At 65.9% G+C, this 24478-nt stretch overlaps 3 protein-coding genes across 3 annotated transcripts in view; 2 read left to right on the top strand and 1 right to left on the bottom strand.

The window, feature by feature from the left end:
• The first annotated feature begins 320 nt into the window (after window positions 1-320).
• SIN3B (SIN3 transcription regulator family member B) lies at window positions 321-13215 on the top strand. Its single transcript, XM_063147386.1, has 19 exons — window positions 321-387; window positions 1454-1560; window positions 1816-1969; window positions 2660-2959; window positions 3376-3519; window positions 3844-3966; window positions 4582-4671; window positions 4876-4994; window positions 5375-5582; window positions 5759-5875; window positions 6187-6425; window positions 6536-6719; window positions 7463-8219; window positions 9501-9670; window positions 10010-10183; window positions 10411-10503; window positions 10628-10722; window positions 11133-11337; window positions 11435-13215. The coding sequence occupies exons 2-19, from the start codon at window positions 1538-1540 to the stop codon at window positions 11663-11665; spliced, it is 3426 nt and encodes a 1141-aa protein (XP_063003456.1). The 5' UTR covers window positions 321-387; window positions 1454-1537; the 3' UTR covers window positions 11666-13215.
• A 1561-nt stretch (window positions 13216-14776) lies between these two features.
• F2RL3 (F2R like thrombin or trypsin receptor 3) lies at window positions 14777-17211 on the top strand. Its single transcript, XM_063147369.1, has 2 exons — window positions 14777-15002; window positions 16034-17211. Exons 1-2 carry the CDS (start codon window positions 14777-14779, stop codon window positions 17116-17118), a joined length of 1311 nt encoding a protein of 436 aa, XP_063003439.1. The 3' UTR covers window positions 17119-17211.
• Window positions 17212-18415: 1204 nt separating this feature from the next.
• CPAMD8 (C3 and PZP like alpha-2-macroglobulin domain containing 8) overlaps window positions 18416-24478 on the bottom strand; it is a 41412-nt gene continuing 35349 nt past the window's right edge. The window contains exons 34-45 of the mRNA XM_063147368.1: window positions 23144-23280; window positions 22544-22699; window positions 22386-22448; window positions 22037-22281; window positions 21435-21522; window positions 20793-20867; window positions 20253-20358; window positions 20050-20160; window positions 19227-19445; window positions 19056-19133; window positions 18594-18760; window positions 18416-18492 (exon numbers count right to left, since the gene is read on the bottom strand). Of these exons, the coding sequence (XP_063003438.1) occupies window positions 18597-18760; window positions 19056-19133; window positions 19227-19445; window positions 20050-20160; window positions 20253-20358; window positions 20793-20867; window positions 21435-21522; window positions 22037-22281; window positions 22386-22448; window positions 22544-22699; window positions 23144-23280 (1442 nt within the window). The 3' untranslated portion in view covers window positions 18416-18492; window positions 18594-18596. The remainder of the gene's footprint in view (window positions 18493-18593; window positions 18761-19055; window positions 19134-19226; window positions 19446-20049; window positions 20161-20252; window positions 20359-20792; window positions 20868-21434; window positions 21523-22036; window positions 22282-22385; window positions 22449-22543; window positions 22700-23143; window positions 23281-24478) is intronic.

Raw genomic sequence — 24478 nt, 5'->3', positions numbered from 1 at the left:
TCTTCCGGTCCATCCCCCTTCTTTGTCCGGCCGCCTCCCTCTCCCCGAGCTCGGAAGGTTCCGGCGTCCTCCCCCCCCCTCGCAACGCCATCCGGAGGACCGACGTGCGCGGTGACGCCACGCGCAGGCTGGCTTCCGTGCGCGCGCGCGCGCCCGCGGCTGACGGGAGGGGGGCGGAGGAGGAGCTGCCGCCGCCGCCGCCGCCGCCGCCGGAGGAGCCCCAACATGGCGGCGGGGGGAGGAGGAGGAGGAGGAGGAGGAGGGGGTGGTGTCCGGGGGGGCAGCGGGCCCAGGATGGGGGGCCGGACAGGGGGGTCCGCAGGAGGAGGAGGAGGGGCCGGAGGGGGGGCGGCGCCCCCCACCGCCCCCGAGAAGCTCCCCGTCCACGTAAGTCCTGGGGGGAGGGGCAACCCCCAAACCTTTGGGGGGACCCCCCCTCTGCCCTGCACCTGGGTGGGAGGCGTGCATGGACCCCCCCACTCCCCAATACGTTAAGGTTGGGGGACGGGGACGACCCCCCCAGACACACCTTTCCCCCCCGACCCCCCTCCCTTGCATGAGGTACTGCAGAGAAATTTGGGTGGGGGGAATTGGGGAGGGTGTGTCTGCATTATATGACCCTCCCCAGCCCCTGCAAAGACCCCTCCCCAGCCCCCCTTTTAAAAATCCCCCCTCCCCCAGTTTCCCCCTTTTCCAGACGTGTTTTCCTGACTTTTCCAGCTCTTGAGTGAAAAGAAAGTTTAAAAAGAGAGTGAGGGAGGGGCTGGGGTGGGCTGGGGTGTCTTGTGTGTGTGTCTGGGGGGGGGGAGGGAGGGAGAAGGGGGGTGTTTTCTCTCCTGTGAGATCCAGCTCAGTACGGTCTTGGTGCATCTCATTTTTTGGAGCAAACTCCGCTTGCAACGGTCCCCGGGACATTGTGCCACGCTTGCTGGTTACGAGCCCTTTTTGTGGTTCTTGTATCCAGACGGGGGGGTCTTTGGGCCCCGTCAGCCCGCTTGGAAGGCCTCACAGGGGTGGGGCAGCAAAGCAGGACCCGGGAATGGCCAAGGAAGTAAATAAATACTCAAATGCAGGAGGAGCAACATAGCAGCACAGCAGCTGCATGAAAAGCAAAGAGCCAAACACAGCAGATAACAGCGGCCCGGTGCAACCCAGGCCCCCTCCCTGTCTGCTGCCCTTACTCAGCCATCAGCCTCTGGGTGCACGACGCAGCGCAGGTCGCTGGGACAGGTGCCTTGAGAGGGCGGCTTCCGTCTGGACTCCGCGGCCGTGTGGCCCCAGGAAAGGACGAGGGCGGGGTCTCTGTGCCCCCCGCCCTGAGAGGGAAGCAGAACTGGCGTGCAGCAGCTGCCGGGTTGTGCGGCTGTCGGCTCCGTTCCCTGCAGATGGGAAGGGAGGTGCCCCACGCCCCAGCGCCCTTTTCGGGCACCTGCTCAGTCTCCTCTCTCCGCAGGTCGAAGACGCCCTCTCTTACCTGGACCAGGTGAAGATCCGCTTTGGCAGTGACCCTGCCACCTACAACGGCTTCTTGGAGATCATGAAGGAGTTCAAGAGCCAGAGGTTAGCTCCTTCTGCCTCTCTTCCGGGGAGAGTGGGGAGGGGCACGCGCCCCCCCCCCCGGCTGGCCCGCGGGATGCTGCGAAATGTAGCCCAACCCCCATGGGTTGGGGAAACCCGTAACCCCAGGAAGCAGCGGCACGCTTTTGGGGAGACCCGGCCGAGGCTCTGGGCCGCTGCGTCTCCGGCCTTTCGCCGCCTGCAGCCGCCCCGCCCCCCGGGCCCAGCTCGCTGGTGACGCTCTTGTCTCGGCTGCAGCATCGACACTCCCGGGGTGATCCGTCGCGTCTCCCACCTGTTCCATGAACACCCCGACCTCATCATTGGCTTCAACGCTTTCCTGCCCCTGGGCTATCGCATTGAGATTCCAAAGAACGGGCGGCTGAACGTGCAGGCGCCACTGGCCGGCCAGGTACCCGGGGGCGGGGCGGGGGGGACCACCTTTGCTCTTCTACGGACTCCGACCCTGCCTCTCGGGCCTGGCGGTAGTCCCTGGCAGACCCCGGCCTCGTCGCCGTATCCCTGGCGGACAAGAGCGGCACACCCCGTCAGCCGCAGCCTCCACCACTTGGACCCTCGGGGGGGGGATGTGGGAGACCCTCCCCTGTAAAGAGCACCGGCACCAGGGAAGCCCCCCCCCCCCCGAGGAAAGGTGCCAACAGCTGGGACGGCTTAGCTTGGAGAAAAGGCGAGTCAGGCGAGACGGGACAGAAGTGGGCAGTTTTGTGCCTGGTGTGGAGGAGGGGGATATAGGGGCACATTTTCCTCCCCCTCCCATAATGCTAGACCCCAACGGGGGTCATATCCCGTGAAGCTGGTGGGTGGGAGATGCAGGACCGATGAAAGGAAGGGCTCGTTCACGCAGCGCAGAGTTAAACCGTGGAACTCCCTGCCACAGGATGTGGTGGTGGCCACCTGTTTGGATGGCTTTCAGAGAGGGATGCAGGATGAGGCGTTCAGTGGCTACTGGTCCGCACGGCTCTATGCTCCCTCCGTCGGTGGCTGGGGAACATGGGTGGGAGGGTGCTGTTGCCCCGTGTCCTGCTCAGGGCTTGCCGAACAGAACGCCCGGAGGTCTGATCCCGGCGTCCTTCCTGCGCAGGTGTCCCTGGAGCCGGTCCAGAGTCCCCTCTCCGGCGGGGGTGGCAGCCTGATGCTGCACTACTGCCAGGAGAACGCCCACAACCACGGCGACGGCCCCGAGGACCTCCGCCAGCCCCCGCCCCCGCCGGCCCCCCCGCCGGCCGCATCCTGCCGGGATGAGAAGCTGCAGGTGGCGGCGCTGGAGTCGGACTCGGTGGAGTTCAACAACGCCATCAGCTATGTGAACAAGATCAAGACCCGCTTCCTGGACCACCCGGAGATCTACCGCTCCTTCCTGGAGATCCTGCACACCTATCAGGTCCGGCGGGGGCCGCGGCTGCCCCACCTCCCTCCCGCTGCGCCACGCGCCCTCGGGGGGGGGACACCTGCAAGCACCGGGGGCAGGGGGGGCGATGGGCAGCGGAGCCCCTTCCAGCGCTGCGCGGAATCCTCCCCGGTCTTCCCCAACCTGGGCTCCAGCTCTGCTCCAAATCTCGCTGGGGTGGGGTGCGGGGGAGGAGGTGGGCAAGAAGGAGCCTGCCGCAGCGAGGGGGGAGCACAGCGCGACCCGTCGCCCCCCCGCCTTGGCTCTGCCGGTTGGGGCTAATGGAAGTTGCCACCCCTCGGGGGTCACGCTCCGCGGTGCTGCCTCCGCGCCTCGGCTCCCGCCCCTGTCCGCCCGCCCGCCCGCCCTGTGGGCCTGACCCCCTCTTCCTCCTCGTCCTCCCCCCGCAGAAGGAGCAGCTGAGCACCAAGGGCCGGCCGTTCCGCGGCATGTCCGAGGAGGAGGTCTTCACCGAGGTGGCCAACCTCTTCCGGGGCCAGGAGGACCTGCTTTCCGAGTTCGGCCAGTTCCTCCCCGAGGCGAAGCGCTCTCTGGTAGGGCCCTGGGGCTGGGTGGGAGCGACGGGGTGCAAGTGTGCGTGCGTGCGTGCGTGTCCCCCCTCGTCCTCTGCTGGGGGGGGCTCTGCGGGCAGCAGCGGCTTGCCCTCTGCCGCTCAAGGCAGGAGACGCCCTGGAGGGCCCCTCCCTCGGCTCGGACGGGCTGCCCGCCCACCCTACGCAAGCGTCCGGAGCCCTTCGGGGCAGCCAGCGTCCGGTCCTGGCCGGAGCTGCTCCCACTCCTTGCTGGGCAGAGGGGGGGTGTCCCCCTCCTCCGCCCGTCCCGGCGCTCCCTGAGAACCTCCCCTTCCCTTGCCTCAGTTCACGGGGAACGGGCCGTGCGACGCGAGCGGCCTGCCCAAAATGGACCCTGAGCAGCAGCTGGAGCACACCAAGAAACGGCCCCGGCCTCTCTTCCTCCGCCCGGTGCCCGGCCCGGCCAAGGTAGGGGGCGCGAAGGCGGAGATGTGGGGCTGGGGGGTGTCTCTGCCTCCACGATGGGCCGGGGCTTCCGCATCTCGGGGACGGAGCACCTGGCCTCACGAGGCAGAGATGCAGGGCCTTTGCGGGGCCGTCGGGTGGATCGTGGCAGAAGCTGCCGTGGGCCGGAGGCCGCATCACAGGGGGCGGCTCCAGTCCACGGAAGGCCTGGCTGTGGTGCAGCCACCCCCTCTGCTGCGGTCAGGTCACAGGAGGGGGCTGGGCCCCATATGTTTTGGCTGGGGTCAGTTTTGGGGGACCTGAAATGTGCAGAAAGAGGCGAAAATTGGGGCAGGAGGGGATGAATTGGAAAACGTCCGCCTCCGCTAGTTTCTGCCTGCTCTGGTTTTATGGAGGTGTGGCTGGGAGTGTGTGTGTGTGTGGTGGTAGGTCCCCTTTTGCCCCCATGGGGAGCCCCCCTTTTGCCCTCCCAGACCGTGGGGAGCGTTTGCTTCTGCCTGCCGTGTTTGTACTTCGGGGATCTTAAGGTCACCAATAGCTCAGGCGTCACGAGCACAAACGGCAACGCTGGATTTTGAAAGCGAGGCCTTTTCTCTCCTCTTCCCCCTCTGGCAACAGAAGAAGATGAAGCTGAGAGGGACCAAGGACCTCTCCGTGGCCACGGTGGGCAAATACGGCACCTTGCAGGAGTTCTCCTTCTTCGACAAGGTCTGTTGCCTGGTGGGGGGCGGGGCGGGGCTGCAGCTGGGCAGAGGAGCCCGGGCTCGGGCCGGCAGGGCTTGGGCCTGGCGCCAGCCTCACTTCCGCCCAGACCGCCCTCTCCAGGCCCGGCGTCCGGCTGCGCCCCCACCTCTGGGCCCGTCAGGCGGAGACGTCACTTCTTTCCCCCTCTCCCCCCGGCTGCCCGGGCAGGTGCGCCGCGTCCTGAAGAGCCAGGAGGTCTACGAGAACTTCCTGCGCTGCATCGCCCTCTTCAACCAAGAGCTGGTCTCCGGGTCAGAGCTGCTCCAGCTGATCACGCCCTTCCTGGGGTAAGGGAGGCCTGGCGTGGCGTTTCTGAACCGCCCCACGGCCAAAGCTCTCTGGGCCCTTCACAGGAATTAAGGCCCTCTAAAAAGCCTAAAACTCTGCAATACAGAATAAAATCAGAATAGAGCCTAGTAGCAATGCAGAGGTTTGAAATACATGTTTAAAACAGACCTGGGTGCTAAAACGCAAGGGGGATATTTCAGTGTCTTCACCTGGGGCCGAAAAGAGCGCACCGTAGGCACCAGGCGAACCTCTCTAGAGAGCTCCTTCCGCAGCCGGGGTGCCACAGCGGAGAAGGCCCTGCTCCTGGTAGGCGGCAAGGTGGCGGTTCTCCCCTGGGCCGTTCCCCGCGTGTTTATTCCTCGCCGCTCTCTCCCCGCAGGAAATTCCCGGAGCTCTTTGCCCAGTTCAAGTCCTTCTTGGGCGTCAAAGAGCTCTCCTTCGCCTCGCCAATGAGCGACCGCGCCGGGGAGGGCGTGTGCCGGGAGATCGACTACGCCTCCTGCAAGCGCATCGGCTCCAGCTACCGGGCCTTGCCCAAGACCTACCAGCAGCCCAAGTGCAGCGGCAGGACGGCCATCTGCAAAGAGGTGGGGCCGGAATCCCGGCCCGTTCAGGCCCTGAGCTCTTCCTGACGGTGCCTCTCTTCCGCCTTTCAGGAAGGGGGGGGAGGGAAACACCCCAGGATTGGGGGTGGGGGTGGGGAGGGGTCGTGGCCGGCTTTGCTCCCCACCCCACTGAGTGTGTGCCCACGTGCCCTCCGCAGGTGCTGAACGACACCTGGGTCTCGTTCCCCTCCTGGTCTGAAGACTCGGCCTTCGTCAGCTCCAAGAAAACCCCCTACGAGGAGCAGCTGCACCGGTGTGAAGACGAGCGCTTTGAGGTGGGGGATGGGCCCGGGCACCTGCTGGGGGCAGAGGCTGGGGGGCGGACTCGGGCGGAGAGCTCCCTTCCTGCCCCCTCTTCTTCCTCGGGCCTCTTCGGGCAGCGCCCCCCCCCCCGGAATCTGCAGCTCTCGGGCCTGGCCCAGAGGCACGCGGGGGCACCAGAAGCTGCCCATACAGAGCCAGGCGCACGCAGGCCCAGCACCTTACGGGGGGAGGGGGGTCTTGCCGGTGTCCGGGTCTGACCGGGGCCCCCCCCTGTCTCCCTCCCTGCCCCTCCGGCCGCCGTGGCCTGGCCCGCTCTGCGCAGCTGGACGTGGTTCTGGAGACCAACCTGGCCACCATCCGCGTACTGGAGAGCGTGCAGAAGAAGCTGGGCCGGATGTCGCCGGAGGACCAGGAGAAGTTCCGGCTGGACGACTGCCTGGGCGGCACCTCGGAGGTCATCCAGCGCCGCGCCGTCTACCGGATCTACGGCGACAAAGCGCCCGAGATCATCGAGAGCCTCAAGAAGAACCCCCTCACCGCCCTGCCGGTCGTCCTGAAGAGGTGAGATCCTCCCCGGCCTCCTCCTCCTCCTCCTCCTCCTCTGCCCGCAGCGCCGGGCTTCTGCCCCCCTGGGTCCGCCTGGCTGAGCGCCCGCCTCCCCTCCCTTGCAGGCTGAAGGCCAAGGAGGAGGAGTGGCGAGAGGCCCAGCAGGGCTTCAACAAGATCTGGCGGGAGCAGTACGAGAAGGCCTACCTCAAGTCCCTCGACCACCAGGCCGTGAACTTCAAGCAGAACGACACCAAGGCGCTGCGCTCCAAGAGCCTCCTCAACGAGATCGAGAGCGTCTACGACGAGGTGGGGGGCCCGTGGGGGGGGAGCGTGGGGCAGGCCGGGGGGGTGGACACACACGCACACGCCTCGCCTTGACGCTTCCTCTTTAAAATGCTCTTCGTTTGCCAGGTGCAGACAAAAACACACCTCCTTTAAATCTAGCGAGGGGCAGAGGGGCGTACATTTCGGATGCAGGTTGAGGCAGCAGGGAAAGATCCCGCAGTTCCCGGCCGCCCCTTCCCTTTGCAGGCAAAAGCAGATAGAAGCGGAAGATCAGATTATGTTCAGTCTCTTCTCCGTAACCGGGGGAAAGCTGTGCGTGAAATGAAATCGTGCCGCGTTGTCGGCAAACCAGCGGTGCTGTAAGTCCAGTGGGCCGGCCCGTTTTGTCTGCCGTGGCCGTTGGCCGCAGCCCCACGTGGCAAGATTTCCGTGTCTGGCGTCCTGCAGCTTTCCTGCCATCGGTCCGACTGAACACGGTCAATGAAGCGTGCCTGTTGCCGTCCCCCCTGTGGGGCGTAGCGCCGGTGCGAATCCATCTCGTGTGAAGGTGGGCTCGGGTCTGCCGTTTGTGAGAACCTCACGGCCCGAAACGGCCCCGAGGGGGCCTGCCCGGCCCCACCTGCCTACGACTCCCGCCACGCCCGAGCGCCGTGTCCTCCGCGTCGTCGTGCCGTTGCCTTGGCGGCCCTCGCCAGGTGCAGGGGCACGCCACGCTGCCGGCGCCACCGCCTGACCGCGCCCCTCCTTGCCGCCTGTCTCCCCAGCACCAGGAGCAGCACTCCGAGGGGAGGGGCGCCTCCAACGAGCCCCACCTCATCTTCGTCTACGAAGACCAGCAGATCCTGGACGACGCGGCCGCCCTGATCAGCTACTACGTGAAGCGGCAGCCCACCATCCAGGCGGAGGACCAGGCCACCATCCGCCAGATCGTCCACCACTTCGTCCCCGACCTCTTCTTCTCCCGGCTGCCCGAGCCCCCCGCCGTCCCCGAGGAGCCGCCGAGCGAGGAGAAAGGGGCGCCCAAGGCTCACCCGCCGGACACGCGCGACCTGCGGAAGAGGGGCGCCCCCGCCGCTGCCCCCCCGGAGGAGAAGGGGCCCGCCCCGGCGGAGGCGCACGAGCTGCGGAAGAGGAACCCCCCTGGCCCGCCGGCCAGCCCCACGGAGGAGAAGCCCCCGGCCCCGGCGGAGGGCCACGAACTGCGCAAGCGGAACCCCCCGGCGCCCCCGGCCAGCCCGGCCAAGGAGAAGGGGGGCGCGGCCGGCGTGGCGGCCCCCTCCTCGGCCGGCCCCCGCCCCCCCGGCCTGGACGAGGCCTACGCCCTTTTCTTCGCCAACAACAACTGGTACTTCTTCCTGCGGCTGCACCAGACGCTCTGTGCCCGGCTGCTCAAGATCTACCGCCAGGCCCAGAAGCAGCTGCTGGAGCACCGGACCGAGAAGGAGCGGGAACAGCTGCTGTGCGAAGGGCGGAAGGAGCGCGCCAACGACCCGGCCATGGAGCTGCGCCTCAAGCAGCCCAGTGAGTCTGCCCCCGCGGGGTGAGGGGCGAGGAAGGAGGAGGCGCAAGGGGAGGGGCGGGCAGGAGGGCTGCGCTTGTTGAAGTCAACCCCCGCGGCTTCGAGGCCCGGCTGGCGGGGTGGGTGGGTGGGTGGGGGGCATCTGCCGGGCCTGGAATGCCTGACGCTGCGGCCCGTTCTGAGGAAGAGCCGGCCCGCGCACGTCCCCTCTCAGTGGCCGGTGTAGCATCCAGAGGGGATCGTGCCAGCTGCAGTCCCTGCACATCTGGAGAGCCTCAGGTTGGGGAAGGCGGCACTACAGCTTCCCTCCAAGACCACGTTCTCGGACGCCCTGTGAAGAACGAGGCAGAACGTGGGCTAGTTTGGGCTGCCTTGGTTTATGGAGCTGCAGCCTCCGTCTGCCTCCGTCTGCCTGTGGGAGAGAGGGGGGACGGAGCACCACGCCAGCCGCTCCTCAGGAGGGCCCGGTTCTCCAAGGGCCGCCTGATGGCGGTGCCTTCTTTTGGCCCCTGGAAGGCTCTGTGTGCTGGGGGCCGTCCGCTCCCTGATCCAGCGGCCCACTTCAAGGAGGAAGCAGCCCCGGTGGGTGCCAGCCTTTGGGCCTGTCTGCGGTGGCTTGGGCAAGGGCCCTGGGGTTCCCTCCTCTCACTAGCGGAAGCCGCCCGGCGTCTCGTGGCCCCTGAAGACTGGCGCATTGATTCTGGCGGAAGCTTCCTCGGACGCTCTTGCCAGGAAAAGTGCGCCCGTCTTTCAGGTGCCGCGAGATTCTGGCCTGTCGTTGCTGCAGCAGACTTCAGACGCCTGGTGCCTCCCTGGTAACGATCCGTCTTGACACACTCGGCCTCAAATAAATAGTTTTACAAAAGTCTTACAAAATACTCGTTAGGGTAAAAACAAGGAAGAGTCTTGTGGCACCTTAAAGCCGAACCATTTTATTCTGGCGGATCACCCACGGCAGCAGGCCCCGCCCTTGGGAGACATTTCTGGTCGACGGAGAACGGCGGAATCCAAACGCTTCGTCTTTCAGGTGCCGCAAGACGTTTGGCTGTTTGTGCGTCGGTAGACGAGCCCGGCTGCCCTGCTGGAGACCGCTTCTGGGGCACCCCCCACGGGGCTCCCCATGGGGCGTCCAGGGGTGGGACCTCGCCAGACCTCCGTCTTGGAAAGCCGCCCCTCCCCACAGAGATGCTGGCCGGCCGGCGGGTGGAGGAGGGCCTCTCGTTCCTCCCCCCCTCGTACCCCGGTTCCACGAGGCGCGTGGTGTGCTTGTGCCCCCTGCCCAGGCGAAGTGGAGCTGGAGGAGTATTACCCGGCGTTCCTGGACTTGGTGCGGAACCTCCTGGACGGCAACATCGACCCCACCCAGTACGAGGACACCCTGAGGGAGATGTTCACCATCCACGCCTACATCGGCTTCACCATGGACAAACTCGTCCAGAACATTGTCCGGCAGGTAGTGGCAGCCCTGCGGAGGGAGAGTGTGTGTGTGGACGCCGGCCACGGGTTCTCGGCAGGCGGCTGTGGAGCCGGGCCCTCCTGGGCGGGGGTTGCCTCCTCTGCGCCCCTCCCGCCCAAGGCAACCTCCCCAAGGCAAGGACTCGCTTCTGCCGGTCTCCGTGGCCCTCGTGTCAGGCGGGGCGGGTGGGAAGGGTCCGCACCCTTTGGGAACCTTGCCTGGCGGGGCAGAGTTCCCGACCGCCGGGGGGCGGGGCAGGGCAGGGTCTGTGCCGTCCCGTGGGTCCGTGGGCCCTGGCAGCCCCCCCTTTGCACGTTCTGCCTTCTCCTGCCTCAGCTGCATCACCTGGTGAGCGACGACGTCTGCCTGAAGGTGGTGGAGCTGTACCTGGGCGAACGGAAGCACGGAGCGGCCGGCGGCAACCTCTCCTCCCAGTGCGTGCGGGCCGCCAAGGAGACCAGCTACCAGTGGAAGGCCGAGCACTGCATGGCCGACGAGAACTGCTTCAAGGTGCGGAAGGCGCAGGCTCCTCCCCCCCGCCCCGAGGGCAAGCTCCTCCCCCTGCCCCGAGATCAGCCCCCTGGCCGTCTCACCCTCCCGCGTTCCGTTGCACTGCTGAAGTTCGCGTCGGCTGCCCCTGTTCAGCCAGGGCCGTGGCTGGTGCTGAGCCAGGGCTGTGGGCTGTGGCTGCACGTGTGAACGGCTCCCTCCTCCTCCTCCTCCTCCTCCCCCGGCAGGTGATGTTCCTCCAAAGGAAGGACCAAGTCATCATGACCATTGAGCTGCTGGACACGGAAGAGACCCAAACGGAAGATCCCACGGAGGTGCAGGTGCGTCTCCCCTTCCCCCGGCCCTGGCTGGAGGGGGGCGGGGTGGGGCGGGGTGGGGAGGGGGGCAGGTGTTTGTGCCTCCTACTGGGAAAGGGGTGACCTCCCTCTCGCCTGTTCCCTCCAGCACCTGGCTAATTACGTGGAGCAGTACGTGGGGGTGGAGGGCGCCCCCAGCAGCCAGAACGAGGGCTTCCTCTTGAAACCCGTCTTTCTGCAGAGGTGAGTGGGGCCGTTCCCCAAGGGGTGTGGGGGTGGGTGATTCCTTCCCGCCCATCCTGCCCTCCTCCTGCTCTCCTCGCTGACTCGTGAGGAGGCAAGGGTAAAGCGGGTGGGCTTAAGGGCATCGGGAGCTGCCCCGCCCTCGGACCGCCTGCCCATCTAGCCCCGTGTTGTTGGCCCGACCGGCAGGAACGGCTCTCCGGCTACGGTTCCCCAGGCTCCACCCGGAGATGCCGCCCGGGGGCCAAAGAGGCCCAGTTCCGCCCCCGCCAACTCCAGGGGAAAAGGTCCCGGGCGGCCGGGCTGCGGAACCCTTTCCTCTGCCGGCCGGAGCCGCCGCCACTGGGCGCCCAGCCTCCCTTGCAACCCCGGGCCGCCGGCGCCGCCGGCCTCTCTCTCGCCCGCCTCAGGAACCTGAAGCAGTTCCGCCGCTGGCAGTGCCAGCAGGTGCAGGCCCTGCGCGACAAGGCCAAGGGCTCCTGGAAGCAGCTCATTGGTGTGGAGAGCGCCTGCGACGTGGACTGCAAGTTCAAGCTCACCACGCACAAGATGCTCTTCGTCGTGAACGCCGAGGACTACATGTACCGCCGCGGGGGCCTGTCCCGGGCCAAGCAGGTGCGTCTCGGCAGGCGGGGGTGGGAGGGCGGGTTGGGGCGGGCCGGCCGGCCGGGCCCCACACTGACCCCATTCCCTTCTCCCCGCTCGGCGGCAGGCGCAACCCGCGGTCCTGCTGCGGCACCACCAGCGGTTCGAGGGCTGGCACCGCCGGTGGCTCTGCCGGCACGTCAGCCGCGAGGCGGCCGAGCTGACGCAGGACTGGCTGATGGGAGACGAGGACGAGGACCTGGTGCCGTGCAAGACCACCCGCGAGACGGTCAGCGCCCACGGGGTGCCCGTCAACCGCTACCGGGTGCAGTACAGCCGCCAGCCCGCCTCCCCCTGAGCGCCGCAAAGGCCCCCCTCGGCGCGGACTCCGGGAGCACAGCGAACGCATCCCTGGTATTCAGCCAGCCGCCTTTTTCCTTTGGGTTGGGACTCGGGACCGTGACGGCGCCCTCACTCCCCGCGCCGCTGCGTTTGCCCCGGAGGGGACGGACCCCACAGCAGCAGGCCGAGCGCGGCCTTTGAACGGCGCCCCTCGGCTGATGCGGAGGGGCTGGAAGACATCATCGTGGCTTGTTGGGGACTGCTGGGAAGACCCGGTGGGGGGACTTTATTGCCGGGGAAGGGCCCTCGCCTCCCATCACCAGGCAGCGAACGCCGAAGTGCGAGCCCTCAACCAGCAGGAAGCCGTTGCCTCTTTTTCCCTTCGCTGCGACGTGTGCGGCGTCTGTCCGTCCCCCCGTCCCCCGTCAGCCTTTTTGCGTGCAGAACTCCCCCGGGGCGAGTGGGGCTTTGTGCCAGGCTGGGTCTTCTGGCCAGCCGGTTCCCTCCCCTCCGGAGGACGGGGTCCTGGCGTTGAATTTGGCACACGTGGCGTGGAAGGTCAAGGGGTCTCCCCACCTCCACCCCCAAGCCTCCTGCATCTCCAGCCTGTGTGTCGCCCTGCCCAGGCTGTGGTCCAAAGGCCCCTTGCTACCATGAAGGGGCCCCGCCTGGCTCCCCCACGGACCCCCCCCCCCCCATTTGCAGGAGAGACAGCCAGATACCAGTGGGCGAAGTCAGCCTACCACGCGCCCGTCATCTGTCAGGGTAGGGTGGGGGCAGTTGGTGTGGATTTTGGGGTTTCTTGTTCAGCCGCTGTTGCCGCTTTGCGTAAGGGGGCAGCTCTCCCCCCCTTCCTCCCCCCCCTTTTGGGGAGAAATTCCCCTTCTTGCCTGGGGCCTTTCTCTCTCCCAGTGGCAAAATGTGGGGAGTGCAGCCCCTTCCCTCACTGCCAAGGAATAGAAGGGGGGTCCAGGCCCTCACTGCAGCCCCTGCCCTGTGCGGTGCGCCCCCCCCCTGGTGGCCTCTTCCAGTGAGCCCCCTCCCCTCCCCTCCCCATTCTTCCTGCTCCTGCTGGTCCCAAGCAGGGAGGCGGATCTGTCCAGTGCCAAACTCCGACAAGAAGCCACGGCGGAACAGGAGCTTTGTGGCTTTAACGTGTGTTTGATTTGGGGGCATCGTGAAATTTTGGGGTCCCTCTCCCGTCCCGGTTCCAACCCAGCCCTCCTCCCCACTCAATCTTTTAAAAGTATACTTCGGGTCATCTTTACGCATCTCTTTATTATTTTATGAATCAATTAATTTATAACCTGAGCGGACAAAGCGAGCCCCCCCCCCCCCGCCCCTGGTAGCCTTGCCCGGAGGGGTGGCGTAAGCCAGGCCTCCGCGAAGTCCGCAGGGGCCGGCCGGGAAGACGAGGCCAATTCTTCTGTTTTTCTGAAGGATCTCTTGCTTTTTTTTTATTGTTTCCTTCGGGCTTGTATTTGCTTTGCCAACTCTTTGAATGTAGTTTTTAAAGAAATATTTATTTGCACATCAAGTAAAATAAAACGTTAATTTTAAAACGCAGAGGCTGCCGCGTTCCTTGGTTCCTGCACGGCCCTCTTCCCGGGAGTTCCCCTGCCTGACTCCCACGTGGCGCGGGTGGAGAGTTTAGAGCATCAGCGTGTGTTGGGGGGGGCGTCCCCCAATAGGCTTGCCCAGAACCACTTTGCCCCCTAAAAGCTACCCCCAGCCTTGCCTTAACAGCAGCCATTGTGCCAGAAAGGCTTGAAGTGCCGTGCGCAAGGCAGGAAGCTGGAGGGCGCACCGTCTCAATCCTCCCAGAGTGCAGGACATGGAATAATGGGCTCAAGTCACAGGAAGCCAGATTCTGGCTGGACATCAGGGAAAACTTCCTGACTGTTAGAGCAGTACGACAGTGGAACCAGTGACCTAGGGAGGTTGTGGGCTCTCCCACACTAGAGGCCTTCAAGAGGCAGCTGGACAGCCGTCGGTCAGGGATGCTTTAGGGTGGATTCCTGCATTGAGCAGGGGGTTGGACTTGATGGCCTTTGAGACCCCTTCTAGCTCTACTGTTCCGTGATTCTGCGGCCACCCTCACGGGCAGCATTACAAGATTGACTGTGGGGGCCGACTGGACCTCTGCTCAGAGCAGAGACCGCCAGGCGGGCCTGGAGCACCAGTTCTAGCGGCCGTCCAAATGCATCTGGGCGCTGTGCAACTCCTAGGAGATGGGTCTTTGCTTCTTGATAGCATCCAAGGGCCCCCCAAAAGTCGCCGTTCCCCATGCTGATGCCCTCCAGGGGTGGTGGACAACATCCCCTAGCACACCCCAGGCAGCATGGGAGTTGTAATCCTCTGGAGAGCATCAGGCTGGGGGAGGCGGCTCCAAACGGTTCCAGCGAAGGCCCGGCTCCCTCATGGCCGTGCAGCTGTGCAGCCCTCGGGCTGCCTGGAGCTCCGACGTGACATGAATATCCAGGGAGTATCCTGTGCTCCGTTCTCTCCCCCCTCCGTGGCATTTCCTGGCGGTTGAGTTATCGCTAGCAGCACCAGGGACTTTGCGGTGGGGATGTTTATAACGCCAGCCCCCCTTCCCCCCGCCAGCATCCTTGTGGGGAGGGAGCTTGCAGGGCGCTCCGTGAGCCCCACTCGGCCGTGGGAAGAGAGTGCGGGAAGCCAGGTTCAACCGAACCGGCCCCTTGATAAACGGCACGGCTTTCGCTGCCTGCACCTCTGAGCTTCCTAACAAGGATTCGCTGCGACTCCCAGGCCTCTGCAGCCTGCTTAGTCTGCGCGCTGTTTTCCTCTTCCCTCCCCGCCCCTTTTTCCTTGTGTGTCGGGCCTCTTTAGACTGGAACCCTGTACGGAGTGGGTGGATGTGGGTATGCAGGGGCACCCTTCTTCCACACAAATCACTCCGGGAGCCTTCTTGGCCGAGATGGAAACACGCCCAACACCACGGGCCCAGGACCTGCTCCTCCTCCTCCTCCTCTGTGGGGAAGGGATGACCTGGGCTCTCCAGGCAAAGCCGTGGCTGCTTGGGACAGCTGCTCCGCGTGCTCCGCCTGGGAGGTCTGCCCAGTAGACTTTGTCATCTCCCTCTCTCCGTCTCCCTCCTGTCAAGATGTGCCCCGGCACTTCCTCTCCAGCCTTCCTTGCAGGAAAAGGCTTGGCTCCCCAGGGCTCGGCGTTTCCTGGCGTGAAGCAGCACAGGCAGGCAGGCGGGCGCGTTGTCTCCGGCTCGCCATCAGGGCACAGCATGGATCGCCCTCGCATCCCTGGGCCGACCGTGCCGCTGCTGCTGCTGCTGTGCATGCCGCTGCTTCGTGCCACGACTCTGGACTACGACAGTAAGTGGCCCTAAGCCCTCCCCCCCCCCCGGCCCCTTTCGCCTGCGAGGGACGGAGCCCGAGGAGATCCTCCTCACGGCCCTGCCGAGGGGCAGTCTAGACGCACAGCCCTACCTGCGCCCTCTCGCAGCAGGAATTAAGCCACCTTTGAAAACGTGGGTTTTCTTCTGATTCGCCCGGCACCAGGCGCAGCAGAGGAGGGTCTGGGCTGGCCTGGGGCGGAGGGACGCAAGCCTTCCCCAAGGAGCAGGCGGCACGGCTGCAGCTGCCAACGCGTCCCAGGGCTGCTCCCGAGGGCCCACGGCCGCCTCTGCAAACCAGCCAGGGGAGCCGCCCTGGCGCAGCCCCCGGAGGGGGGGGGTTGCAAGCGTCCCCCAACCCTTTTCTCAGGAGGGCGGCTCCAGGGATGCTCTTCGAAAGGCCTCTGCGTGGTGGCTGCAGACAGCAGCTGGCGACAGCAGGAAAACGTCACCAGGGCCTGTCGGCCGGCTACGTCAGGCCGCCCTCCTTGCCCTGCGGACCCTCCGGGGAAAAGCTCCTGATTTGGCCCCTTTTGCAGCAAGAGAGGGAGAGAAAGAGGGCGGCTTGGAGGGCCGGCCTGGCCTGGCCTGGCCTGCCTTCACTCGCTGGGGCCACCGTGGCTTTGCTGGCCCACCCAGGGCCAACGAAGGGCGGCATCTTTCAGCTGGAAGCTGAGCCCTTTGGAGTGGCGTTTCGAGACCTTTCAGAACGGAGGGCAAAAAACTGCACAGAAGCCGGGAAATTGCCCATCGCAGATGAGGGCTGGGGGGGCAGGAGGGATGGAGCTGGGTCTGGCCCCTGGCAATTGGGGATGGATGGAGCTGGCCTACACCTCTACTCCCTAGAACCCTGTGTTGCGTGCCCACAGGCATGGGGCTGAGCTTTCCCTGAGGGCCCGGCCCACTAGGGCACAGGGTGGGTGCGTCTCCACCTGGCTGCTGGGGTCCCTGCTTCTCTCCTCGTCTGCTAACGCTCCTGGTAGCCACTAACAGGCCGCCTTGCCTTGCCAGACTACGACAGCAACGTCACGGAGGCCCCCGGGCCCGCCTCACAGGGGGGATTCTGCCCCCGCAGCATCCCGGCGGAGAAGGTGGCTGATGCAAACAACGTCACGTTCCTGCGCCTCCCCGCAGCCGCCCGTGACGCCCTGGGCAGCCCGCTGACGGTCCTGGTCCTGCCAGCCTTCTACAGCCTGGTCTCCCTGGTGGGGCTGCCCGCCAACGGCTTGGCGCTGTGGGTGCTGGCCACGCGGGTGGAGAAGTTGCCCTCCACCGTCTTCCTGATCAACCTGGCCACGGCGGACCTGCTGCTGTGCTCGCTGCTGCCCCTGAAGGCCGCCTACTACTTCCTGGGCAACCACTGGCCCTTCGGCGAGGCCATGTGCCGCTTCACCACGGCCGCCTTCTACGGGAACATGTACTGCTCCATCCTGCTGCTGGCCTGCATCAGCGTGGACCGCTACCTGGCCGTGGCCCACCCCTTCTTCGCCCGCTCCTGCCGCAGCCCGGCCATCGCTGCGGCCACCTGCGCCGGGGTCTGGGCCGCGGCCACCCTCTTCACGCTGCCCCTGACGCTCTTCCGCCAGTCTTTCCCGCTGCACGGGAGCCGGCAGACCCTGTGCCATGACGCCTTGCCCCGCGAGGAGGAGGCCACGCGCGCCACCTCCTCCTACTTCATCGCCCTCGTGGCCTGCGGCTTCTTGGCCCCTCTCCTGCTCATGGCCTTCTGCTCCGGGGCCACGCTCCGGGTGCTGCTGCGCAACGGGCAGAGGTACGCCACGGCCGTCAAGCTGATGGCCCTGGTGCTGGCCACGGTCACGGCTCTCTACACGCCCAGCCACGTCCTGCTGCTGCTCCACCACGCTCACGCCTGCACCGGGACCCAGGCCACCCTCTACGTGGCCTACATGGCCAGCCTGGCCGTGAGCACCTGCAACAGCTGCATCGACCCCTTCATCTACTACTACGCCTCGGAGGAGTTCAGGGTCAAGGTGAGGGGCCGGCTGTTTGGCCCCCGCAAGGGCTTGGCCGTCTCCCGCAAGACCCTGAAGGAGACGTTGCCCACCAGGAGCTGCCGCTCACCGTCCCTGGAGTGAGGCGGGCGGGCGGGCGGCCCGGGGCGGGCTCTGGGCTCCTGGCCCAGCCAGTGAAAGAAGGGACCTGCTGGCCCACCAGGAGGAGGCCATGGGACTTGGTAGGAGGAAAGGGTGAACGGCCACGGGTGCTGTGGTGGGGAGGGGAGGGGGTGCCCCGTAAACCTGGCCTTGTTTGTGACTTAGATGGGCTTTCTCCAGGCCTTTGGGACATCCAATGCAGGAATGCTGGGATTTGTAGTCAAAACATCTGGGAGGCACCAGGCTGGCCAGCTTAAGGTGGCCGCTCTTCCTGTTCTCCCGCTGGGTGGGTGGTCCCGAGAGGCCCGGGCCGCTCCAGCCTCCCTGCCCCCCAAACGCATGCATGCCCACCCACCCACCCACCCGGGAAGGAGCCAGGGAGAGGCACGGTTGTTTTAGAAATCCGTTTTTAATAAAATACTTTATCAGTCTCTAGATCAAGCGTCCTCTCCCGCCCCCGGACAGTCGAACCCACGAAGGGCTTGCGCTGAGCCACGAAAGCAAAGCCGCCGCCCTCCCCAGGTGCCCCAGGGAGGGAAGGAGCGAGGGGCGGACGGGGGTCCGGAGGCTGGAGCCGTCCCACTCAACGCTCCTCTGGCAGGAATAAAAACGCTGCTGCAAAAGAAACGCCAGCCCAGCCTGACTCGGAGCATGGCCTGTTGTGCTGCTGGGTGCGATCGCCGGAGGGGAGCCGGGGGTGGGGGGGTGCGTGGCTCTGGGGCCGAGAGCTGCCCGCCAAGGGTCTTCCTGCATCTCCCCACCACTTTATGAACGGGGCCGCCCCAAGAGCGAGGGCTGAGCCTGGCGTTCAGTTGCACCCAGAGTGGGCTGAAAGGCACGTCCCGGGGGTGGGGTGGGGAGGGGAGGGGAGGGCCGCCCGGAAGCAGGTGCCCGAGCCTGGGGAGGGCAGAAGCCGCTGCCCTCCTGTGCAAAGGGGCAAAGCGGAGCACCTCCATGTGTGGCCACCCCAATGCCCGCTGCCCATGCCCCAAGAGGGCCGGAGCGAGCCTGTCTTCGGCCTAAAAGCCATGGGGGGGACGGAGGGCTTGCCCGTGGGGCAGGGGAGGCCAAAGGTCACAGCCCCTTCGGCTGCAGGGCAGGAGGCGGCGGGAGCGACGCTCGGCTGGGGCTGCGTGACCCTGGAAGGAGGCGGAGCTCTGGCTCTGGACCGGAGCGTGGCCTGGGCGGTGTGCGCAGTGCAGGAGGGGGAGTGGCCGGGGGGCCGGCGGGAGCAGAAGGGCGAAAGGCCTCGGGGCGTCCGTCTTCGTCTGGTTCCCGTTTGGCAGCAAGACACGGTGGAACAAGCCGGGGGGGCTCCACGCGGGCGGCCTCCCTTCGATTGGGGGGAGGGGGCTTCTATACGGAAAGGGGGGCGGAAGCGGGGAAGGAGAAAGGTCAGCGCCGAGGGGAGGCCGGGGCAGGACGCGGGCGGGGGCTCCCCCCGCCCCCCCACTCACCGCTCACTCCCCGGTGGTCCCAGCGACCCCCCGGGGTCCGCTGTACTCGTGCGCCGCTGTGCCGCTCACGGTGGCCAGCTCAAAAGAGTCGCCTTCGGAGCCGTAGGGATCCGCCTCGTACTCGTAGGCGTAGTAGGAGAAGTCCAGCGGGAGGGTGAGCTCTTCACCTGCGGCAGGCAGGCAGGGAAGAGGAGGGTGAGAAGGCGGCACCTGGGGGGGGGAGGTCCGGGCAGCCCCCCCTGCGGCCAGCTGCCTCCTCCCTGGCTGTAGTTTCAGCCGGGGACACAGGAATCTGTTAGGCGAGAGGGGCTGGTCGCCTCCCGCACGGGCGGCCCGGCTCTTCTCCCGCCAGACCTGAACCAGACCCCGCTCCTGGGGAGCTGGGGCTACAATTCCCCCAAGGCCAGGGGAGGACTGGGGGTGGACCCCCGGGGCAGCACGGCCCTCGGCGGCGAGCCTCACCTGGTGGAGTCGGCTGCCCCCCGCCAGGCTGCTCGAGGGTCTGGGCGGGAGCCTCTCCTTCCTCCGGAGCGCTCTCGGCTGTGGGGAGGAGGCAGCGTCACGGCGGGCCGGGGGGCTCCTGCGGGAGCGCCCCCTGCCCGCCCCCCTCCTCCGCAGGAGAAGAGGACTCACCCGCCCCCCCTGCGCACTGGGCCACGGGGACCTGCTCGACGCGGGTGCTGTTCCTGCAGGCGGCCACCTCCATCCGGCAGTGGTTTTGGTAGAGCAGGCCGTCGGAGCCGCAGACCGGATCGCCGTCGGAGCCGCAGTCACGGGAGCAGAGGCAGCGCTCGAAGTAGCCGTCCTCCAGGCAGCCGAAGACGCTCTTGCACGGGCCCGGGTGGAGGAAGCCTGCCGGGGGAGGAGAGCGGAGGCGGGGCTTGTGGGCTGCAGCCCCCGGCAGCCCCGGCCACGGATGCCACCCCCAGACTCCGGAGGGCATCGGCTCGGGCATCTCAACCAACCAGCCAAGGATCTAGTGGTCTACAACCTGCCGCCGTCTTAATCACATTTCTAGGCCTCTCTGGGCGACTGACAACAATTAAGACCGCAAAATGCAACACCATACAATTGGAAGTTGACGCCTACAAAAGCCGAAACCAAAATAAAGCCTAGCAGCAATGCAAAGCGTTTAAAAAACAGCAGAAACGGGCCGGCTGAAACGCCTGGGAGACTAGGTGTGACACCGCCGCCAGGCCAGCCTCTCCGGGCCGCTCTTTCCGCCACTACCGGGGGGCCACAGCAGAGAAGGCCCTCTGATTCGCAGCCCCCCTGCCAGCTGACCCCTGCACGGCTCCTGCCAGCTGACCCCACCGGCAGGGAGGTGTCCAGGCTGGGGTGCGTGTGCGTGCGTGCGTGCGTGCGAGGAGGTGGGCAGAGCCCAAGAGAGAGAAGAGAACGGGGGGAGAGAGAGAGAGGCAGACCCGCCCGCCCGCCCGCTCGCGCCCGCACTCACCACCCCAGGGGCTGGCCGCGCTCTCCACCTCGTTGCACAGAGGTCCGTCGCAGAGCTCCCGGGCCAGGGGGCTGCTCTCGCTCACGTTGTAGAAGCGGGTGGCTTCGAAAGCTGCAGGGCGGAGGAAGTTCCGGGCGGTCAGCGGCTGTCGGACCACGGCTGGGCCCGAGGGGGGGTGCGCGGCGGAGGCGGGGCCTACGCACCTGGCTCATAGTAGTCGTACACCTTGATGGGCAGGGGGGCCGTCTTGCCCACAATGTGTTCCCGGAAGGCCACGAACTTGACGCACGTCATGCACTGGCTCGGAATCTGGGGGGCGCAATTCACACGGGGAGGTCTTGAGCCGCCAGGGGGCGGACGGCGGCCCACCCACCCCACCCACAGGAGGGCCAGCGAGGGCGGGGGGCTCGCAGACCTGCATTCGGGAAGGTGGGAGGAGGGAGAAGCCCTCTCCGGAAGCCAGGCCGTGGGAGGAAAGGGCCAGGTTGAGGGGGGGGGCATTTTTCTGGGGTACGGATTTAAGGGCGGTTGGGGCCAGTTCCGCTCGATCTGCGGCTCCCCCTGCCCGCCTGTGCCCTCCACCGTTCTTGGCTTGGGGAGACACCCGAGTCGTAGCCGCGGGGGGCAAGCCGGAGCCTGACTAGCCCCTCGCCTCGGCCACCCCTCCCCGGCAAAAGCCTCTGTAGGCCCCCCTCCTTTCCCGGGGGTCCGGGAGAGACCTCCACGCTCAGCCTTTGCTTCACCTCGTCAAAATAGAAGAGGACCTTCCGGCCCTCCAGCTCGTATCTCTTCAGGCCAATCTGCTTGTTCATGAGCAGCTGGAGGGAAAGAAAAGAGCTCAGCTCAGCGTGCCCCCCCAGTGTCCGTCCGTCCGTCCGTCCGTCCAGTCTTGGGAAACCTTCCGGAGGGCGAAGCGTGGCCAAAGGACTGGCCAGCCCCCAAATTGGCCCCATTGGCCGTCCCCCTGCCCCTCAGAGACCCAGCCAGGCCTCTCGTCTCCGGATCACTTGGCAGGGCAGGGCAACAGGGAGGGGGGCTCTCAATCCCGCCCACCTGGGCTCACCAAGGTGAGGGGAAAAGGGCCCCTTTGCCTCCACAGGGGCCCTGTAGAGTGGAGTCAGGTATGCTTCCGCCCCCACCCCCCACCCAAAGCACAGTGACACACACACACCCCCCCGGGCCATCCTGCTTCCGCTCTGGTCTCTTGCAAGCCGGCTTTTGAGTGCCGGTCCCTTTTGCGGAGAAGCAGAATACAAAACCACGTCTCGCTTGAACCCGGCTCCTCCTTGAGCTCCCCTGGGTTCTGAGGCTGGGGGGGGGGGGGCTGAGCAGCCTCCGGGCCCTGGAAGGGGCGGGGGAGCGGAGGGGGGCTTCGCGTCCCTTACCTGCTCCAGGCTCTCCACGTCCGCTTGGAAGCCCGAGAACAGGGGCACCTCCAGCACCGCCATGTTGGAAGAGCCGGAATGGAGCCACCTGGCCAGGGCAACAAGGCAGGGGGTGGCAGAGGGGGGGAGGAAAGGCTGAGCACAGGATCGTGCCCCAGCGCCCAGCCTGCAGCCCGGCCCTTCAGCTACCCGATGGCGGGGACGTCCACGCCTCCAGCGGGGAGCCCGTCTCCCACTCCTGCCTGGCCCAGGGAGTCTCACAACGGGGCGAGCGTGGGAGGAGGCTGAGCGGCTTGGTGGGGCAGCGACGGGCCCGACCCACGCCAGAACCGGGGACGGATTCCGCACGTGCCTCCCATCAGTTTTGTTCAGGGTTTTGCAGCGAAAGCGGCCGAGGGCTCCACAGCGGAACCTCTGCTTTGCCCGACGAAGGCCCCGGGTTCGAGGCCCGGCAGCATCTTCAGGGAGGGCTGGAAGGCCTGCTGCCTGACGCCCCGGGAAGCCGTGAGCCGACTGAAGGCCTGCTGGGGAGCGGCTTCCTCCTCCTCCTCCTCTTTCCAGCACGCCCAGGCAGAGGAGGGCCAGGCCCGGGCGCCCCTCACCTCATGCACGTCTCCAGCGCCACCTTGTACTCCAGGCGGTCCTGGTCGGCGGCCGGGTCGTCGTCGTCGTCCCCCAGCGCCTGCTCTCGGTGGGAGGCCCCTGAACGGTTCTCCTCCAGGGGGGCGGGGGGCCTAGGGGGGCGGGGGGCCCGCCGGTGCCGCTTCAGCTTGGGCTCCTGCAGGTTCACCAGGAGCTGGAAGGCCGGCTTGGCCACGGGGTCGGGCACGTTGTAAGCCACGTCGATCTGGCCGAGGGCACAAGGCGGCATCAGCGGCCGTCCCGAGGGGGGCGGGCAGCAAGGGAAGCGCAGGGCGGGGTGGGGCACCCTGGGCGCCCCGGCCTCCTCACCTGCAAGAGACCGCAGCCGTCCCCTTTGGCGCCCACAAACAGCCCCGTGGGAATGGAGGGGATCTGCAGCGGAAAGAAGGCGGCGGCCTGGTAAGAACGGGCACCCGTCTGGGCACGGCGGCCCCAGTCCAGCCCCGGGGCAGCGGGGGCCCTCGTACCACCGCCGTCTGCAAGATCCTCTTGTTGGCTTTGTTCAGCTCGAAGGTCTCCTGGTAGTCCAGGTTGGTGGAGGCCAGCGAGACGGTGAGGTTGACGCCGCCCGTGTAGGACAGGATGGCGTACTCGGCCAAGGCCTGCAGAGCCACGCACGTGTCCTGCGCGCCGGGGGAGAGGGAGAGGCGTCAGCGGGTGTCGCCGCTGTCCTGGCGGGCCCCAACACGCTCGGCACTCCCCAGGCCCTCGGCTCTCCCACCTCCCCTGGCCCCCAAGAGGCAGGCCGATGGGCCGGAAACGACCCCCGGCAGGTTCCTGGGACGGCGCCTCCGGGAGGCCGTGATGCCGTCTCCCCAGTGGGCTCCGACCCCAGGGTGGGGGCGCCACGCGTCTGCCGAGACATCACCCCGGACAGCCCTTGCCTAACAAGGCGCGGGGGGCAAACAGAGCAGATGCGGAAGGCGGCCCCGGCAAGATCTTTCTCTACACCAGCCCAGGGCCCACGGACTTCTCACAGCTCGGAGAAGCTGGCTGAGCTCCCGCGTGCTCGACGCGTCCCCTCTCTCCAGCCAGGGCCTGAAGGAGATCACCTGGCGGAGACTCACCTGGGTGGAGGAGAAGCCCCCCAGCGCATTCCTCTGCTGAGAGAGCCACTTGACCACAGGCAGGGAGGAGGCCACGTCCCCCAGCACGGTGTACGTCAGCAGCGCGTAGGCCGTCATCTCCACTTCGGCAGACACCACTGGAAGAGAGGGGAGGGAGGGAGGGAGGGGGGTTGCCTGGGGCTCTTGGGACCCCCAATCGCCCTCAGCTCAAGACTTCTCCCCCGGACGAGGTGGGTGGCCTCACAACATCATAGAATAGTAGAGTTGGAAGGGGTCCTCTAAGGCCATCCAGTCCAACCCCCTGCTCAATGCAGCAATCCCTGGCCTCTTAAAGGCCTCTCATGTGGGAGAGCCCACCACCTCTCTAGGTCATGGGTTCCATTGCTGTACTGCTCTAACAGTCAGGAAGTTTTTCCTGATGTCTAGCTGGAATCTGGCTTCCTGTAACTTGAGCCCGTTATTCTGTGTCCTGCAGTCTGGGAGGATCGAGAAGAGATCCTGGCCCTCCTCTGGGTGACAACCTTTCAAGTCCTTGAAGAGTGCTCTCATGTCTCCCCATCTTCTCTTCTCCAGGCTAAACATGCCCAGTTCTTTCAGTCTCTCTTCATAGGGCTTTGTTTCCAGACCCCTGATCATCCTGGTTGCCCTCCTCTGAACACGATCCAGCATGTCTGCGTCCTTCTTGAATTGTGGAGCCCAGAACTGGATGCAAAACTCTAGATGAGGCCTAACCAGGGCCGAATAGAGAGGAACCAGAACCTCACGTGATTTGGAAGCTATACTTCTATTCATGCAGCCCAAAATAGCATTTGCCTTTCTTGCAGCCATATCGCTCTGTTGGCTCCTATTCAGCTTGTGATCTACAACCATTCCAAGATCCTTCTTGTCTGCAGTATTGCTGAGCCAAGTCTCCCCCATCTTGGAACTCTGCATTTGGTTCCTTTTTCCTAGGTGTAGAACTTAGCATTTATCCCTATTAAATTTCATTCATCTGTTTTCAACCCACGAGAAGCATGGCGCTGTCCCTCCTCCTCCCCTGGGAGATGTCTCCCCCTGGCTAAGACCTGGAAAGCCCTTTACGGCTACTGAAAAGGCCACTTAGCCAATATGAGCCTGCCAGGTTTTAAGTACTGGTGTGTGTGTGTGTGTGTGTTTCTCTAGGTACCGCCACGTTTGGTGGCAACGCAAGACAGGGCCTTCTCGGTGGCCGCTCGCAGTCTCTGGAACTCCCTGCCAAGGGAGGCGGAGTTGGCCTGTATTTACTCGGGCAGACCGTTGTTGGCACGAAACCTGGTCTGTTCATCTGGGCGCTATTTTTATTCTTTTATCGTTGTG

This window comes from Elgaria multicarinata, chromosome 23 (genome assembly GCF_023053635.1).
Source record: "Elgaria multicarinata webbii isolate HBS135686 ecotype San Diego chromosome 23, rElgMul1.1.pri, whole genome shotgun sequence".
Taxonomy (NCBI): Eukaryota; Metazoa; Chordata; class Lepidosauria; order Squamata; family Anguidae; genus Elgaria; species Elgaria multicarinata.
This window is presented reverse-complemented; position numbering and strand designations above follow the sequence as displayed.

Coding starts and splice junctions, on each gene's coding strand:
- SIN3B (XM_063147386.1), top strand. CDS start 1,538: ATGAAGGAGTTCAAGAGCCAGAG. Junction 1,561..1,815: donor AAGGAGTTCAAGAGCCAGAG/GTTAGCTCCTTC, acceptor TCTCGGCTGCAG/CATCGACACTCCCGGGGTGA. Junction 3,520..3,843: donor CCGAGGCGAAGCGCTCTCTG/GTAGGGCCCTGG, acceptor CCCTTGCCTCAG/TTCACGGGGAACGGGCCGTG.
- F2RL3 (XM_063147369.1), top strand. CDS start 14,777: ATGTGCCCCGGCACTTCCTCTCCAGCCTTCCTTGCAGGAAAAGGCTTG. Junction 15,003..16,033: donor CACGACTCTGGACTACGACA/GTAAGTGGCCCT, acceptor TTGCCTTGCCAG/ACTACGACAGCAACGTCACG.